Source organism: Moschus berezovskii, chromosome 26 (assembly GCF_049115385.1).
Source record: "Moschus berezovskii isolate FMDL1 chromosome 26, NW_MosBer_1.0, whole genome shotgun sequence".
NCBI lineage: Eukaryota > Metazoa > Chordata > Mammalia > Artiodactyla > Moschidae > Moschus > Moschus berezovskii.
The window spans coordinates 12,136,604-12,151,489 of NC_142485.1; the positions used below are offsets into that span (position 1 = coordinate 12,136,604).

The following is a 14,886-nucleotide window of genomic DNA, read 5'->3' on the forward strand; positions in this document are numbered from 1 at the left end:
ACCAAGTGAAGAGTCTGGACACTTCACCCACGTGGAGTCACTCCTTCTCACAGCCCCTTTTAGACCTCCTCCTCTGCTGACCCTGCGAGATTCTCAGCCTTATTTTTCTTCCCCGGAGAAGACAGTGAAGAACTGATTTTTAAAATTTTTCCATCAAGTGCATCCTCCATCTCAAACACATGAAACTCAGGTGCTGTTCTGTTCTTCCTGCTTCTCCCCTCACCCGAGGCCATGATCCCCTGTGTCTTGAAGTTCAGTTACCATGGGAATGACTCACGCTACAAGTCAGGGTGGAGATTTTGCACCGGAAGGGAACTAGGCGGTCCACCCTTGACCCTGGAGCCCATATAGACAGGATCCCTTGAAATGAACACTAACACATTAAAACAAGGAGCTGCTGCTGCTGCTAAGTCACTTCAGTCGTGTCCGACTCTGTGTGACCCCATAGACGGAAGCCCACCAGGCTCCCCCTTCCTTGGGATTCTCCAGGCAAGAACACTGGAGTGGGTTGCCATTTCCTTCTCCAATGTGTGAAAGTGAAAAGTGAAAGTGAAGTCGCTCAGTCGTGTCCGACCCTTAGCGACCCCAGGGACTGCAGCCTACCAGGCTCCTCCATCCACGGGATTTTCTAGGCAAGAGTACTGGAGTGGCTTGCCATTGCCTTCTCCGAAACGAGGAGCTAGTGGTCGTTTTTGCCTTTGTGTTTCCTGGAGCTTCCTGTGTCTGATGGGAGGGTAGAGCCTTAATTCATTTTGCCGGTCCCCAAGTAGGTGGTTCTTTTAGCCCCTTGGGATTTCACTTAGCTGAGAAACTTCTTTGTGTATGACAGTCCTTATTTGTGGGATTCCCTGGTAGTTCAAAGGGTCAAGAGTCTGCCGGCAATGCGGGAGACCAGGGTTCAAACTCTGGGTCGGGAAGATTCCCTGGAGAAGGAAATGGCAACCCACTTCAGTATTCTTGCCTGGAAAATCCCATGGATGGAGGAGTCTGGCAGGCTACAATCCATGGAGTCACAAAGAGTTGGACACAACTGAATGACTTCACACATGTCCTTATCTGTGATGAAATTGTATACATGGAATTTCTTTTCATGTTTAATTATTTTCTCACGCTTCATAATCAGAAAGAAAAACAGCCATTGACTCGGTGTAACAGACGCTCCGTGACCGTCGGGTGAGCCGGTCCCCTCGCCCGCTGTCTGGCCTCTTGGTTCTGTGTTTCCAATGCCTGCCGTCCAGAGCACGTGGACCGCATCTTTGTAGCCATTATTTTGCTGTCTCCGTCTTGAATCTCTGAAGCTGTCTTTTTTTTTTTTTCTGTGTCTACCCTGTGGAATGTTCTAAAGGAAAAACATGTCTGCTTCAGCTGCAGACAGATTATTTTGGAGGCGTACCGGCCCGTCCTTTACACAACCGTAAGCCCACCCGTCTGCTGGGATGCACTGCGAGACCTTTCATTTCCCCAGAGCAGGAACCACACTGCCCACATTCCGATGGAGGGCCCCTGGGATCAGCTTTCCTTGTCCTGAGAAACGTACATGCTGAGGCAAACCAGCCCTGAGAATTGCGCATGGTCGGGTTGTTTTAGCTGTTTCAAAACTTGAGTGTTTAAAAACCCAGGAGATTTGACAGTGCGTATCTGGACTCTAGTCCCCCAGCCAGGCCCCTCGGGAGGCAGACCCTGTGTCCTGCATTCTGTGTGTTTTCCTTCCTGTATCCTGTTCATTCTCTTTTTTTACATTCCCTTGCTGCTTTCTTCATAAGACATCTTTTAGAAAGGATAAAAGCCTTACATGAACTTTTCTGTATTTTTAGTGTTTAGCCTTGTCTTATGTTTGACCAAGAAGACCCAAACCAAAAAACCCCCAAACAGTTGGGCAGCCTGTTTGGATAACAGGCATATTTTTTGCTTGAGTGTTTATTCCTAAGACTGAGGGACATGAGATTATAAAGTTTTCATTTTGGACCATTTTGTATGATTGGAATGTTTAACCTATGCCTGTTATTACTTTTTCCTTTGTTTGTTTACGGAGGTATACTTTATCAATTTGTTGTAGGTCATAGCATACGAGAAAAGGTTTTTCTGTGAAACAAAGATTAAAGTTAGTATAGTTTCCACAAAGTCATAAAGTTGTAAACCATACTCATCAGTTCATTCAGTCCTATGTAATTGATTCCTGTTGATCTGGATGAAGTAAACAGGTTTTTCAGTCGAGTTTTGTCATTTATTGGGCTTCCCAGGTGGTGCAGTGATAAAAGAATCTGCCTGCCAATGCAGGAGACGAGAGTTTGATCCCTGGGTCAGAAAGATCCCCTGGGGTAGGAAATGGCAACCCATTCCAGTATTCTTGCCTGGAAAATTCCAGGGACAGAGGAGCCTGGAGGGCTATAGTCCGTGGTGTCACAAAAAGTCAGACATGACTGAGCACAGCACAGCAAAATTTTTGTCACTTGTTACTTGGTTTAGTGGTATTATCTAAAGGTTATCAGAAACTTACATTTGTTAAGAAAAGTTCTTTTTACGAGTCTTCTTGAAAATCTTCATTTTATAAAAGCATCATTGTAAAATAACAATTGCTGTTATTTATTTTTTTTAATTTTTTGCTGTTATTACTTTAAAATATAGTTTATGCACGTATCCTGTCACTTGCTGTATATTCAAAGATCCTCTTAACTTTGGAAGAACTAAAATTTTAATTATAAGTAAAGATGATTGCTTATAGAGGGGATCCTTTTATTTTCATTTTTTTGATAGGTTGCAGGACTTTTTTAAGAATATAGGCTTAAAAATAAACCTTCTGCATTAGAATTATGGCTTTCTGTCTGTACTCTGCCCTTTGTACTGGGAAAACCCAGCCCTAATTTCTGAGATAACTCAAACTTTCTGGGCTGACGTGAAGGGTGGTGCTGGGTCCTACCCAGGCTGACATCACATGCTATGTGGCCACGCTGGGACCTGATTATTTATGAACTACTTCCGTGACATGCTGGAATTAAGTGCACTGAAAATCAAACGCACAGAAACACTGAAAAACTGAACCGATGCTTCAGCGTTGAAACCCACAAATATGTCCCGCTTTGGAATTTTTTAGGGTGAGACATTTCTGGATCATGGTTTTCATGAACTATCCAATTATGCTTGTGTCAAAGCTCCCTTGCTTCAGCTGTGTGGATTTAATGATCAGGGTAATGTTGCTGAAAGAGTTCCTGTCTTCCTTTCCAGCTTTGATAAATCCAGCACAGACTGAGAGGGGGCTGCCTCCCTGCCTGGGATTCAGCCTGCCTTTCACATCCTTGGATAGCCCAGTGGCTGTTCTTGGCTACCTGGCCTTTGGTTTGGGGTTTGCTGGTGAAAATAAGTGACAGGAACAGTCGAAGTGTGTGTTCACACCTCCTGGTGGCGTTGGAAATTTCCAAAACAAATCCCACTCTTGTGCCCAGGGACTGAACCCATGCATCAGGTGGTAATAGGCCCTGGGGGAGGATTCTGGGGTTGGCTGAAGCTTCACTCAGAATAAACAGGCTTTGGCGTTGATACTTTGGGGAAGGCAGCCCCATCGGGGGAATGGGCAAGTGGTATTCTTTGAAGGTCGGGAGTCTTTGCATCCCCTGGAAGGCTAAGCAGAGAGGCTGTGTGAAAGAGCTGGGAGGAGGCCCTGGTGGAGAGGTGAGGTCTCCCCTTGTGGCCTGTGTGGTCATTTGAGCCTCCGAGTTCAGCTCTCAGCAACTTCCCCTTTTCAGGTGCCTACCCTTGGTATTTACTAAGGCTAGCCACTCCTCATCACCAAGGCTACCACGTTAGCACATGACTGTCAGGGGAGAAAGATACAAATAATCCTCTCAACATCTGAATGACAGATATGCAAACTGTAATGGAAAGACACTAGGCTGCCTGGCGAGGCTATCTGTAAAGACCTTGCATCTCCCTTCTCCTCCAGCTGTGAACTGTAGTTTTGAAAATCCTAAACGATTTCTTCTAAAGATCCAAAACTGAAGCTCCCACCATGTCTTGTGACTTAGGACTGAGGTTGGCGATAGGGGCTTTCCTTCTGTCTTTTGATTTAGAACATTTAAATTGGAAGCTTAAGCCTCCCTCAAAAGGAATGTTAATTCCAGCCCTTTTTTCTGTGTATTGTAAAACATGGCCCAGCCAGGATGAGTTCAAAGAGAGTGCTAAACTGGAATCTTGGTGTAGAGAAAGGAGCTTTGGGGAAATTGCAGAGCTGGTTCAGAGTCCTGACTGTGCCTTTTAACAGTTGCAAGACCTTGTACAAGTTATCTAACTTGTGAACCTCAATTTTCCTTATCTGTAAAGTGGGTATACTGTCCACTTCATGCCATTCTCATGAGACTTAAAGGAGGACATTTCTCAGTGTGTTTCTGCTTCCCTCTGCCCCTTTAAGTGCAGAATGAGCTGAGACAGTGGGGGCAGCAATCCGCCGGGTGAGTAAGACAAGCTGAAGGTGAAAGAGGAAATTGTGTTTATTTGGGCAAAACCATCATTTCCTTAAAGTCCATAGCCCTCAGCTCTTAAATAGGTCACCGAGAAGAACCTCAGAGTGTGGTTCCCAGCGTGTGAGCGTGACCCCGGGCGTGGCTGTGGGGAGGCCCTGTGTTTGGAGTTGTTTGTTCAGTGGGAGTCATGCCACTCACCGGGCTCACATTTTTGCAATTCACCCGATGGAACATGCCAAGGAGAGGTTTCCTTTCTCTGCAGTTTCTTTTTCATGGGCTGATAGAGTATCATTTGCTGTATCGTGAAGTTGTTTGCAAAGGACCAAGTGAAATACTTGAATCATGCTTGAAACATTCCTTTTTCTGGTCATTAAGCTGGAGATGAGTGTCTCCTCTCAGTTTCTTGTTTTTTTCCCATTGTGGTAAAATGCATATAACAGAAGTGACCATTTGAACCATGATTCGTGTTCTGTGGCATTACTTACTTTCACATTGTTGGACCACTGTCACCACCACCCAGGTCCAAAACTTTTTATCCCCCAGCTGACACTCTGTACCCGTTAAACACTAGCTCCTCATTCACCCCACCCCCAGCGCCTGGCACCCACCATTCTCTTTCCTGTCTCTGAATTTGACTCGTCAGGGGCCTTAAGCTACCCTGGTGGCTCAGTCGGTAAAGAATCTGCCTGCAGTGCAGGAGACCCAGGTTCGATCCCTGGGTTGGTGAGATCCCCTGGAGAAGGGAATGGCAACCCACTCCAGTATTCGTACTTGGAGAATCCCATGGACAGAGGAGCCTGACAGGGTCTAGTCCACGGGATTGCAAAGAGTTGGACACAACCTAGCGATGAACACTTTCACCCAGGGAAAGCCTCACATCTCTGGAATCATGCAGTATTTGTCACTTTGTTTCTGGCTTATTTCACTTTTTTTTTTTTTTTCTTTAATAGATATTTTTTACTCTGTTTTGCAGTTTCCATTACTCCCTGGCAGGGACTGTTCTACAAACCTTTGCTTTTCTCTGAGATACTCTTGTAAAATTGCACTTTATCTTTGTAAGTGTTTTACCCCTTTGAAGGAAAAAACCAGTCAGAGCCAGTCATAGGAAATGATTTGATGGAATGTGTATATTCTTAAAAATGACTCTCTACTGAATCAGGATTTTAGGTGACTATACACTAAGTACCACTGGAGAAGGAAATGGCAACCCTCTCCAGTATTCTTGCCTGGAGAATTCCATGGACAAAGGAGCCTGGCGGGCTACAGTCCGTGGGGTTGCAAAGAGTCAGACACAACTAAGTGACTATCACTCATACTCTGAGTAACGAATCAGATCCTGTACTGCCTAGTGGATGTCTTCTCAGAAATAAAACTACGAGTTCTGCCCTCCCCTCCCCTCCCCTCTCCCCACATTCCCCAAAGAAGGGAGCATAGGATGTGTCTCTATATGAGGCCGGCAGTAGCAGAGAGGAGACGCCAGATAAAGGACTGTGAACTTTGTTTTAGGCTCTTGGATTCAAAGGTAACCTCTCAGCCTTCCTCCTCCTAGGTGGTACACCTTGAAATCCAAACCGGGGAAGAAGGATAAAGAGCGAGGAGAAATTGAGGTTGACATCCAGTTTATGAGGAACAACATGACAGCAAGCATGTTCGACCTTTCCATGAAAGACAAGTCTCGGAACCCGTTTGGGAAACTGAAGGACAAGATCAAGGGCAAGAATAAGGACAGCGCGTCCGATACGGTGTCAGCCATCGTCCCCCGCACGACGCCCTCGGCTGACAGCGATGACGAGTCTCCTTCCAAAGACAAGAAGAAGAAGTCAAAGATCAAGACCTTGTTTTCCAAGTCCAATCTGCAGAGAACGCCGCTTTCCCAGTCCATGTCCATCCTGCCAACCTCAAAGTCAGACAAAGTGATGCTTCGTCCTGGGGACTTCGAGTCCCGGTGGGGGGACGATGATGAGGACGAGTCCTCCTCTGCCTCGGATGGTGAGTCTCCTCCTCCTCCTTCTCACTTGGCTTCTCCCCCTCCTTTGCTTTGGGAGAGAAGAAACTAACAAATCTTGGTGGTGTTGAGGGGGATGGTGTAGATGCTGGTGGTTACTGTAACGATGATGATGGTGGGTACTTAAGAGTACTAACTAAGGTTAGGAAGCCTTCTCTATTTCTAAGTCCTCTAGTTTCTAGGAATGTGTAAATTCCTTTCTCATAATGTCTGGCTCTATAACTGATGAGCATTAGTACAGGCTTTTGGGGCTAGCATCCAAGGTTTTTGTTTTGGTTTTTTTTTGTTTTTAGATTAAGGATAAAACCATAGAACCTTACAAAAATTCTGATAGTTCATTAATTCATCAGGTATTATATTGAGCTCCCGTGAATTACATTCCTAATGAAAGGTGAGGAATCCAGTTCCCTTAACTCTGAATTAACTGGGTGTTTTGAAATTCAGTGACCAGTTCCCTACTACTGGCCAGATTCTGCAACCCAGCCAAGAGTGCTGCCCTTCTCCCTGGTCCTTGCAGAGTTTCTGGACCTCAGCACCGTTGACAATTGGGGTGGATAGCTCTTTGTTACAGGAGCCTTCCTGTATTCTGTGGCATCTTTAGCAGCATCCTGGCCTCCGCCTGCTGGATGCCAGTACACACCCCGCCCAGCGGTGACAACCAGAAGAAGGACTCAGATGCTGCTTTCCCTTAACTTCTAACCCCCTTGGTTCTTGGGTCTTCTCCCCGCAGTCTTGTCTCACAAGAGGACAGCAAGCGCCGATCCTAAGCAGCTGAACCAGGTCAACTTCAGCCTCCCCAAGAAGGAAGGCCTCTCCTTCCTGGGCGGCCTCCGGTCTAAGAATGACGTCCTCTCCCGCTCGAACGTCTGTATCAACGGGAACCACGTCTACGCGGAGCCGCCCGAGGCCAAGACAGAGACCAAGGACAGCTCCCCGTCCCCATCCCCGTCCCCCCAAGGCCTCAGGAAGAAGCGGTGGTTCTCATCTACGGAAAACCTGGCCTCTCGGCCTTGGAGGGAGCCTGGGGAAGGAGGTGCGGTGCCTCCCGAGTCTTCCACAAAGGACGCCCTTAAGTCTATGTCCCTGCCGAACTACCAGCCGCAGGTCAGCAGGGACCTTCGGGAGAACGCGGCCCCAGCGACCTTGGAGGCTGCAAAGGAAACCAAAGACAGCAAGAAACAGGAGAACAAGAAGTCCGCTCTGCTCTTCCTGGTGCCGGGAAAGAAGGACACGGCCAAGGGCAGCGAGAGTGAAAGCCCTCCTGCCGCCACCGCCTCCGGGAAGGAGAGGGAGGGAGCGCCCGCTGCGCTCAGGGCCCGGGAGCACCAGCCGGGGCCTGCCGATGACCTTGTGAAGAGATCGGACAAAGAGGCCTCGCCTGTTGCCTCCGAACTGGGCCGAGCGCTGAACCCCTTTGAAGACAGGCAGCTCCCAGAACCAGAAGCTGACCCAGAGCCCAAGACTGCGCCTGTCCCACCTGTTCTCTCGCCCAGGGCTCCCCAGACCAGAGCCGTGAAACCCCGGTGAGTCTTGGCCCTTCCTGGGGGGCGCCTGGTGGCCAGGCCTGCTGTAGAGCGGGCCTTGCTTGTTGGTCTGGTTGTCCCTGTCGCAGCCGGGGGTTTTCTAGTCTGTCACTCTTAGCCAGCCCCTACATGTCCCAGCCTGGGGCCTCTACCAGCAGGCGTGGTCTGTCCCTTGTCCGGCATATCCCCCGTAAGTATCTTTGCCCCAGATATCTTGGCCACAAGTGTTTTCCCTGCAAATATTTTTTGCTTCTGACAAAAGTACGCAGGACTGGTCTGTCCGTCTCAGTGAGATAAGCAGAGCACAGTGGAGCGCCCAGGTTTTGTAGCAGATTCTGAGTGTCAGGGTCTGGGAAAAACAACAGGTTTGCGCGGTGGTGGTGCTTGCGGAACTGGGGATCAGTCCGTTCTTCCTGCGTATTCTGCTGGAGGCAGATGTAATCTCTCCTCCTTGCACTTTGGTGTGGGTTTGCTGACACAAGAGCCCCTTGGTCCCCTGTCGAATGTGCCTGGGCGTCCTCTGTGTTCACTCTGCACCTGGTTGCAAGAGCCTCGAGGGTTCTGCTTTTCGGCATGACTCATATTCACCATCATGGTATTCCTACTGGCTGGAGGGACTTTTTTTGAGATTCTGCCTGTTTTGATTTCACAGACACAGACACACATACACACACACAGACACACACAGACACACATACACAGAGTTCCCCTTCAAAATCTGCCTCTTGCCCTGTGGTGCTCCTTGAATGGCTTTGCGTTTTTTTAGATGGTTTTTTTTATCACCAGATGAGACTGCAGGCTGTTGCTTTCCCTGGCCTTTTCTGTTTCTATTGCAACAGACCTTTCTGTAGCAGATGTGCTTGGTGATGAAAGCATGCCTTTCATGGGTTAAATACTGGTGTTCCTTCTTTAACTTCTGAAGGTACTGCCCCCAATGTATATTTAAAAAAAGAAAGCGTTCTCGTCTTTGGAAAGACTGGTTTTACTTATCTCTTGCCTCTCATGTTGCATATGCAACTGACCCGCAGGTTTTATTTTGTCCTTTTTGCAGGCCGGAAGCGTCTCCAGAGGCTCCGCCCGCACCCAGGCACCCTCCTTCCACTAACTCTCCCCTCTTTCTTTCTGCTCTCCCTTCCGGCTCTGGGCAGATACCTGTCTCTTCTAAGCCGGGGCATGACTCAGAGACACCGTCCTCTGAGTCCCCTTCGGGCTCCTCCTCTGTCTCCTCTCCCTTAGCGGCCCCCATCTCCACATCCACCCCAATTAAGAACTGGCCCTCTGCAGACCCGGGCCAGGCCAGCTCCGAAGAACCGCCTTCGCTCCTGGAACTAGAGCTGGAAAAGGAGACTCGGACACGAGTTCCAAATACGGATCCCCACACCGCGGGCTTGCTTTCCAAGCAAACACCCGTTCTGGTGACTGCAGGAAGGGAAGACTATTCACCAAGGAAGACCAGTACTAACGACCCGGCACAGTCTCTCCGGACGCAGCCTGAAGAGGGACAAGAAGGAGGGCTTCTGGGGTCTCCCTGGCAAGAACAACAAGGTGATATCGCTCCATCGGACGAGGCCCGAGAAGTAGCATCTGCCCTTGCACCCGGGAGAGGCAGGAGGGGCAGCCCCCCTGGAAAGCCCCCAGGCAGGGAGGACGCGGACTCTGCAGGGGACGCAGGTGGGAGTGGCAGGCTGAGTCCTGCAGCTAAAGAAATGGCACCCCCCCTCCACACGGGGGAGTCGGCCCCCACACCCAACTCCGCAATGACGCCGGGACATGAAGAGATGGGTCCAGATGCCCGTGACGGTGGAAAGGATACCAAGAAGCAGGCGTTTTCCAAGCAGCTCTCTGCAGAAGAAGCCGGGGCGGAGGCCCCCAGGCTGGTCCATGGGGACAGAGGGGCCCCCCAGGAGCCAACGCCACCAGGGGACACCCCCAGAAACGCAATGGACATGGGAGACTCCCAGGAGGGGGCGGCCGTGACCGGCCCGTGGCCCGCGGCCCTGGCGGCTCACACTCCCCGCCCCTCCTCCAAGGGGAGCTTCTCAGGGGGTCCCCAGCGGGCGACCGGCTCAGGGAGGGACGGTCCCCTCTTCAGGAGTCAGGGAGATGACACCCGGATGGCGTGGAACCAGAGCAAAGCCAGTGACCACGAGGGTCTGCTGTCCGACCCCCTGCAGGGCCTGCAGGCCCCCTGCGAGGCCAAGCCCCCGGGCGCGGCCCATCTGGACCTGACCCTGCCCTCCATCCCCGAGGTCGAGTCAGACGACGAGAGAGGCGATCAGCCTGAAGACGGCGGAGGGGCGGCCCTGGTGGCAGGCGGAGGAGGAAGGGCTCCGTCCTCCAACGCGGGGCCCGTCCAGCCTGAGAGGGCGAGGACGCCCAGTGAGGAGGCTGGCGGGTCAGCAGCAGGAAGCCTGTGTGACCCCGTGCCGGGAGCACCCAAAGCACCCACCCTGGCTTTTGCAGAACAGACCCCAGGCCCCGGCGGTGATGGCGGGAAGGCAGGACCAGCTGGAGATGGGAGCCTGCCTCGGCCTCCAGCTGCTGCCCTGGGGCCCCCTGTGTCCAGCTCCCCTTCTCCTCCCCTGCTTCCTGCCACACGCTCCTTCCCCTGCTCTGCACACTCTGACACCCCCCACACCAATACAGCAGAATCTCAAAAAAAAGCAACAGCCGAGGGCTCCGTGGGTAACGTGGACAATCCCGGCAAGAGGAAGCCGCTTCTTCAGGCCCGGGTCTCCCCCTCAGAGACACAGCCGAGCGCTGGAAGCAGGCTGGCCAAGCACAGGTGAGAGCCAGTGTGGAGCGGGGGAACCGTCCTCAGGAGTGTAGGCCAGCCCCCCACCCCTGACTCCCCACCCCTGCTTCTGCCTCTGGGCGTGAGGGCCTGCTCACACACAGCTCTCCTAGTGGTGCGTGACCCCCACCAGTGTTGACAGCAGGGGGTCTTGGGCAAGGCCGTCCCCTGAGCTGGGAGCCCCCCAGAGATGACACCCTTGCGTCTTGGAGCAAGATGATCACAGCAGTGGCCGTCCTCAGAAAAAGAGTGGGGATTGTCCTGCCCTGTCTGATATGGAGCTCTCCTTGCAGAGAAGCATCAGGAGCTGAGTTTTCTTTCCTGGTCTCAGAGGCCAGCTTAGACTTGAGTGGGAAAAGCCAGCCGGGTGGACAGCTTACTCTATAAAAACCCCGCCCGGTGGGAAGCTGGCTTGTCTGTTGGAGTTCTGCAGGGCTCCAGGGCGGAGGTGTGAGGGCGCGTGTCTCCAGGCTCCCCTGCCGCCTGCCTCGCTGGTTGCCACCCCCAAGAGAGGTGGTCCCTCGGTACTGCGATTCCTGCAGGTCTAAGGGTCCTTTCCCCCTTCTCTTCCAGACTTCATCCCGTGAAGCCGATGAACACGACAGCCCCCAAGGTCACTAACTCCACCTTGGGAACTGCTGTGATCGTGAGTGAGAACTTGATCAACGAAGCCGGGATGAAGGTATGTCTTCTCGGGGAGCAGGCAGGTTAGTTAGGGATCTCGAGAACCCGCTGTCTGAGTCACCATGGCAGACAGCTCTCGGGGGCAGTGGGGAACCCCAGGATGACTCAACCACACGTCTGTCTTTGGCCAATCAGACATTCTCCTTTTCCCATGCGTCCTTTTGTATCTTTTGGCAAGAAGGTAAAATTCTTGTAGTTGTAACTGTGGCACAGATAGCCTTTTTTTGTAATTTTATTCTGAAGTGATTTCAAACTTGAAAAAAGTTGCAAGCATAGCACAAAGAATTCCTGTATGCCTTTCACCCCAATCCACCAGCTTGCTGGCATTTCACCAAATTTGCTTCATCACCCTCACCCTCTCCTTCTCCATTCTCTTTGTATCAACATGCGTTTTTTCCCCCCTGAATTATTTGAGAGTAACTTGCTCATGTCATGCCCCTTTTACCCCTAAATTCTTAAGTGTGTAATTCCTAAGAATAAGGACACTTATCAAAATGAAGACACTTAACAGGCTTATCACACTGTTTTCTCATCTGTCGTCCATATTTCAATGTCACCAGTTCATCCCAGTGGTGGCCTTTCTTCTTTGTTTTCCAGTCCAGGGTCACCAAGAGACCCTGATGTCTTGAGGATCTCCTTTATTCTGGAACAGTTCCTCGGCTTTTTCTCGTCTTTGGAGACGACCTTTTTCAAGAGTTTAGAACAGTTGTTTGGTAGAATTTTCCCATTTGGGTTTGCCTGACGTCTACTCGTGGTTTGGTGGAGGCTGGGTCTTCTCAGCAGGTATTAATTATAGGAATAACACCCCCTTCCCAGTGCATCGTGTGAGGGGCCCACGGCACCCTCTCCTCTTATTGGGGTGTTGACTTGGCGACTTAGGTTAGGTGGTCTCCACTAGGTTCTTCAGAGTAGCTACTTTTCCCCTTCACAGTTAGTAGGAAACGTGTGAGGAATTCATTTCAGGCCATGCAGCCTCCTGCTGTTTATCAGCCTCCCGTTCATAGACCTTGGTGTCCACTGATAAACGTGAGAGAGTAGCAGAAGGTTCCATCTCCAGCCCCACCGCCTGTGTGGAAACCCTCTGAAATCCTCTTGTTCGCTTAGTGTTTATCATACACACTTCTGCACGTGGCTACTGAATTATTCTTTGAAATGGTTATGCTATACTTTCCCACTCCCCAGTTGGGTGATTGGCTATTTAGCTTGTTCTCTGTTTTTCGATATGAATAACACTGTAGTCCACAGTTTCTTGCAGAGGACTTTTCCCTTCTTGTAGCTGACTTCCTTAAGCCGAGTTTCCAGGAAGACTATTGCTTGCTGAGAGGATCTCTGCTCTGTAAAAAGCTTGAGTGGCTACCGCTGAGAAAAGCAGCTCCTCCCCCCAAAACCAAAACCACCCCCCACCTCCCATGAGTTCTGCTGGGGAGTGTCTCCATCCTGCCCTTTCCGGTCCTAGAACCAGAGGGATTGAGTCCTGCCTCGATGCCAACCTCTTCGTCTTTGACTCATTGTCAGAGATGGACGGAGGACAGTGATCTACTGAGTGACGGGAAATGAGCCGAGCTGTGTTGTGTTTCAGGCGCGTGGAGACACGTTGAGTTTCCTAACTGACCCTGCAGAGCACAGCTGGGAGACATAAGCTTCATTTCTGTTTTACTGCAGGTCTCTAGAAGTTTCACTCAGTCATAGACTGTACAGTCCCAGGGACTCCAGGATGTCAAATCGTTTTTGTGGGTTTTTTTTTTCCTCTTTTTGGGAGTCAATGTGGGGGCACACCACTTAGCATATAGGATCTAAATTCCCTGAGCGGGGATCGAACCTGTGCCCTTGCAGTGGAAGCGTGGACTCTAAACCACTGGACCACCAGGGAAGTCCCAGTTTTTGTGTTTTTTAAAAACAAAACTTTTGCTCACATCTCCTTCACTCCTGCAGGTATTTTTAAGTGCGGTATGATGGCTGATGCCTCTGGCTCTGTTGCACCTTTGCCTCTAGGAACTGGGCTGAAGGTCGTCCACTGAAAGCCAGAGATCTGAGTTCTGGGTCAAGAGGCAGAGTGGTAATAAGGAACTGTTGCTGAAAACCAGTTAGCATCTTCCAGCCATCTTGCCTTCTCCTCCCTGTAGTCCGTGCTAATGGGGTGCCAGCCTGAAAATGATCAGCTGTAGCCAGAATTGTGTACCTATGGTCTTTTAGCCCGAGCCTAAAGATGGACTGGCTGTAACTTCACCAGCCCAGCTCAGCTGGCTTCTTTGATTGTGTTAGAAGAAGCAGCACTTGTTTTCCTGGCATGGATGATATTTACCAGGAAATTGGGCAAAAGAACAGCACGAAAGGGATGATAACGAAAACCAGGGTCATTTCGCAGCTCCCCACCCCTTTTCCTTTAACTGTGGAATGCGGCTTGGCTCCAAAGAGAAACAAACACCTAGCTTTCGGGAAGTCAGCAAGACCCTTGGTCCCCTGCTCTGTTTACTCGTCCAAGCTCACTTAATCAGGGGCTTATCTCCGGCCCCGACTGACAGTAACTTGCCTTAAAACAAAGGCAACCGTTACTTGCCTTAAAACAGTAACTTGCCTTAAAACAGTAACTTGCCTTAAAACAAAGGCAACCATTACTTATGTTGCTCATGATCTGTCAGCCCCACTGCTGCCCCTCTGCCTGGCTGTAACAGAGCTGATGGTCCCGGACCAGACCTAGTAACTCCTCTGAGTAAATATGGAAAGGTTCCTGGAGACTGCCATTGGCCGGCCATAGAATAGGCGCTTTGTACTAAGGCAGAAACAGTACTTATAAAAATAACTACTCTTTGGAATGTTGCAAAGTGAGAGAGAGGTTAGGGAAAGAAATTGCATGGCTCAAGTTATGAAAACTTAGCTGAATCATTACTCTGATGGCTTTTTTATTTTCTTTTTTGGTTATTGTGTTAGGGCCACCATCTTTTATAGATGATTAATAACTAGGAATGTATTATTTATTCAGGTGGCTTCCACACTTCCATTTCAAAATAACACAGTCAACGAGAGCCAAAAAGTCTTCTGTCGAATTATATGGGAAAAGTGGGAGACCAACGTGAATATATGTCATTTTCCGTGACTGCTGGATTGTTTTTTAATTTTTTTAGTTGTCACATAAATAGGAATTTCTGATGATTTCAAAGTCCTGCATCATTTCTTCTTCAGATTACAGAATCCAAATGGAAGAGCTGTTTGACAGTTTGTAGGAGGTACTGCTAGTCTTTCCTGGTGGTTTAGATGGAAAAGAGTCTGCCTGCAGTGCAGGAGACCTGGGTTTGATCCTTGGGTCAGGAAGATCCCTTGGAGAAGGGAATGGCAACGCACTCCAATATTCTTGCCTGGAAAATCCCATGGACAGAAGAGCCTGGTGGGCTGTGGTCCATGGGGTCACAAAGAGTCGGACACAACTAA

The 14,886-nt window shown here is 50.0% G+C and overlaps 1 protein-coding gene across 2 annotated transcripts in view; it reads left to right on the forward strand.

The window, feature by feature from the left end:
• RAB11FIP1 (RAB11 family interacting protein 1) overlaps positions 1-14,886 on the forward strand; it is a 34,632-nt gene that overhangs the window by 12,110 nt on the left and 7,636 nt on the right. The window contains exons 2-5 of one of the 2 annotated variants that reach the window (XM_055416591.2): positions 6,004-6,443; positions 7,190-7,982; positions 9,034-10,767; positions 11,350-11,458. In XM_055416591.2, the coding sequence (XP_055272566.2) occupies positions 6,004-6,443; positions 7,190-7,982; positions 9,034-10,767; positions 11,350-11,458 (3,076 nt within the window). The remainder of the gene's footprint in view (positions 1-6,003; positions 6,444-7,189; positions 7,983-9,033; positions 10,768-11,349; positions 11,459-14,886) is intronic. The other variant, XM_088832727.1, reaches the window with a different exon arrangement.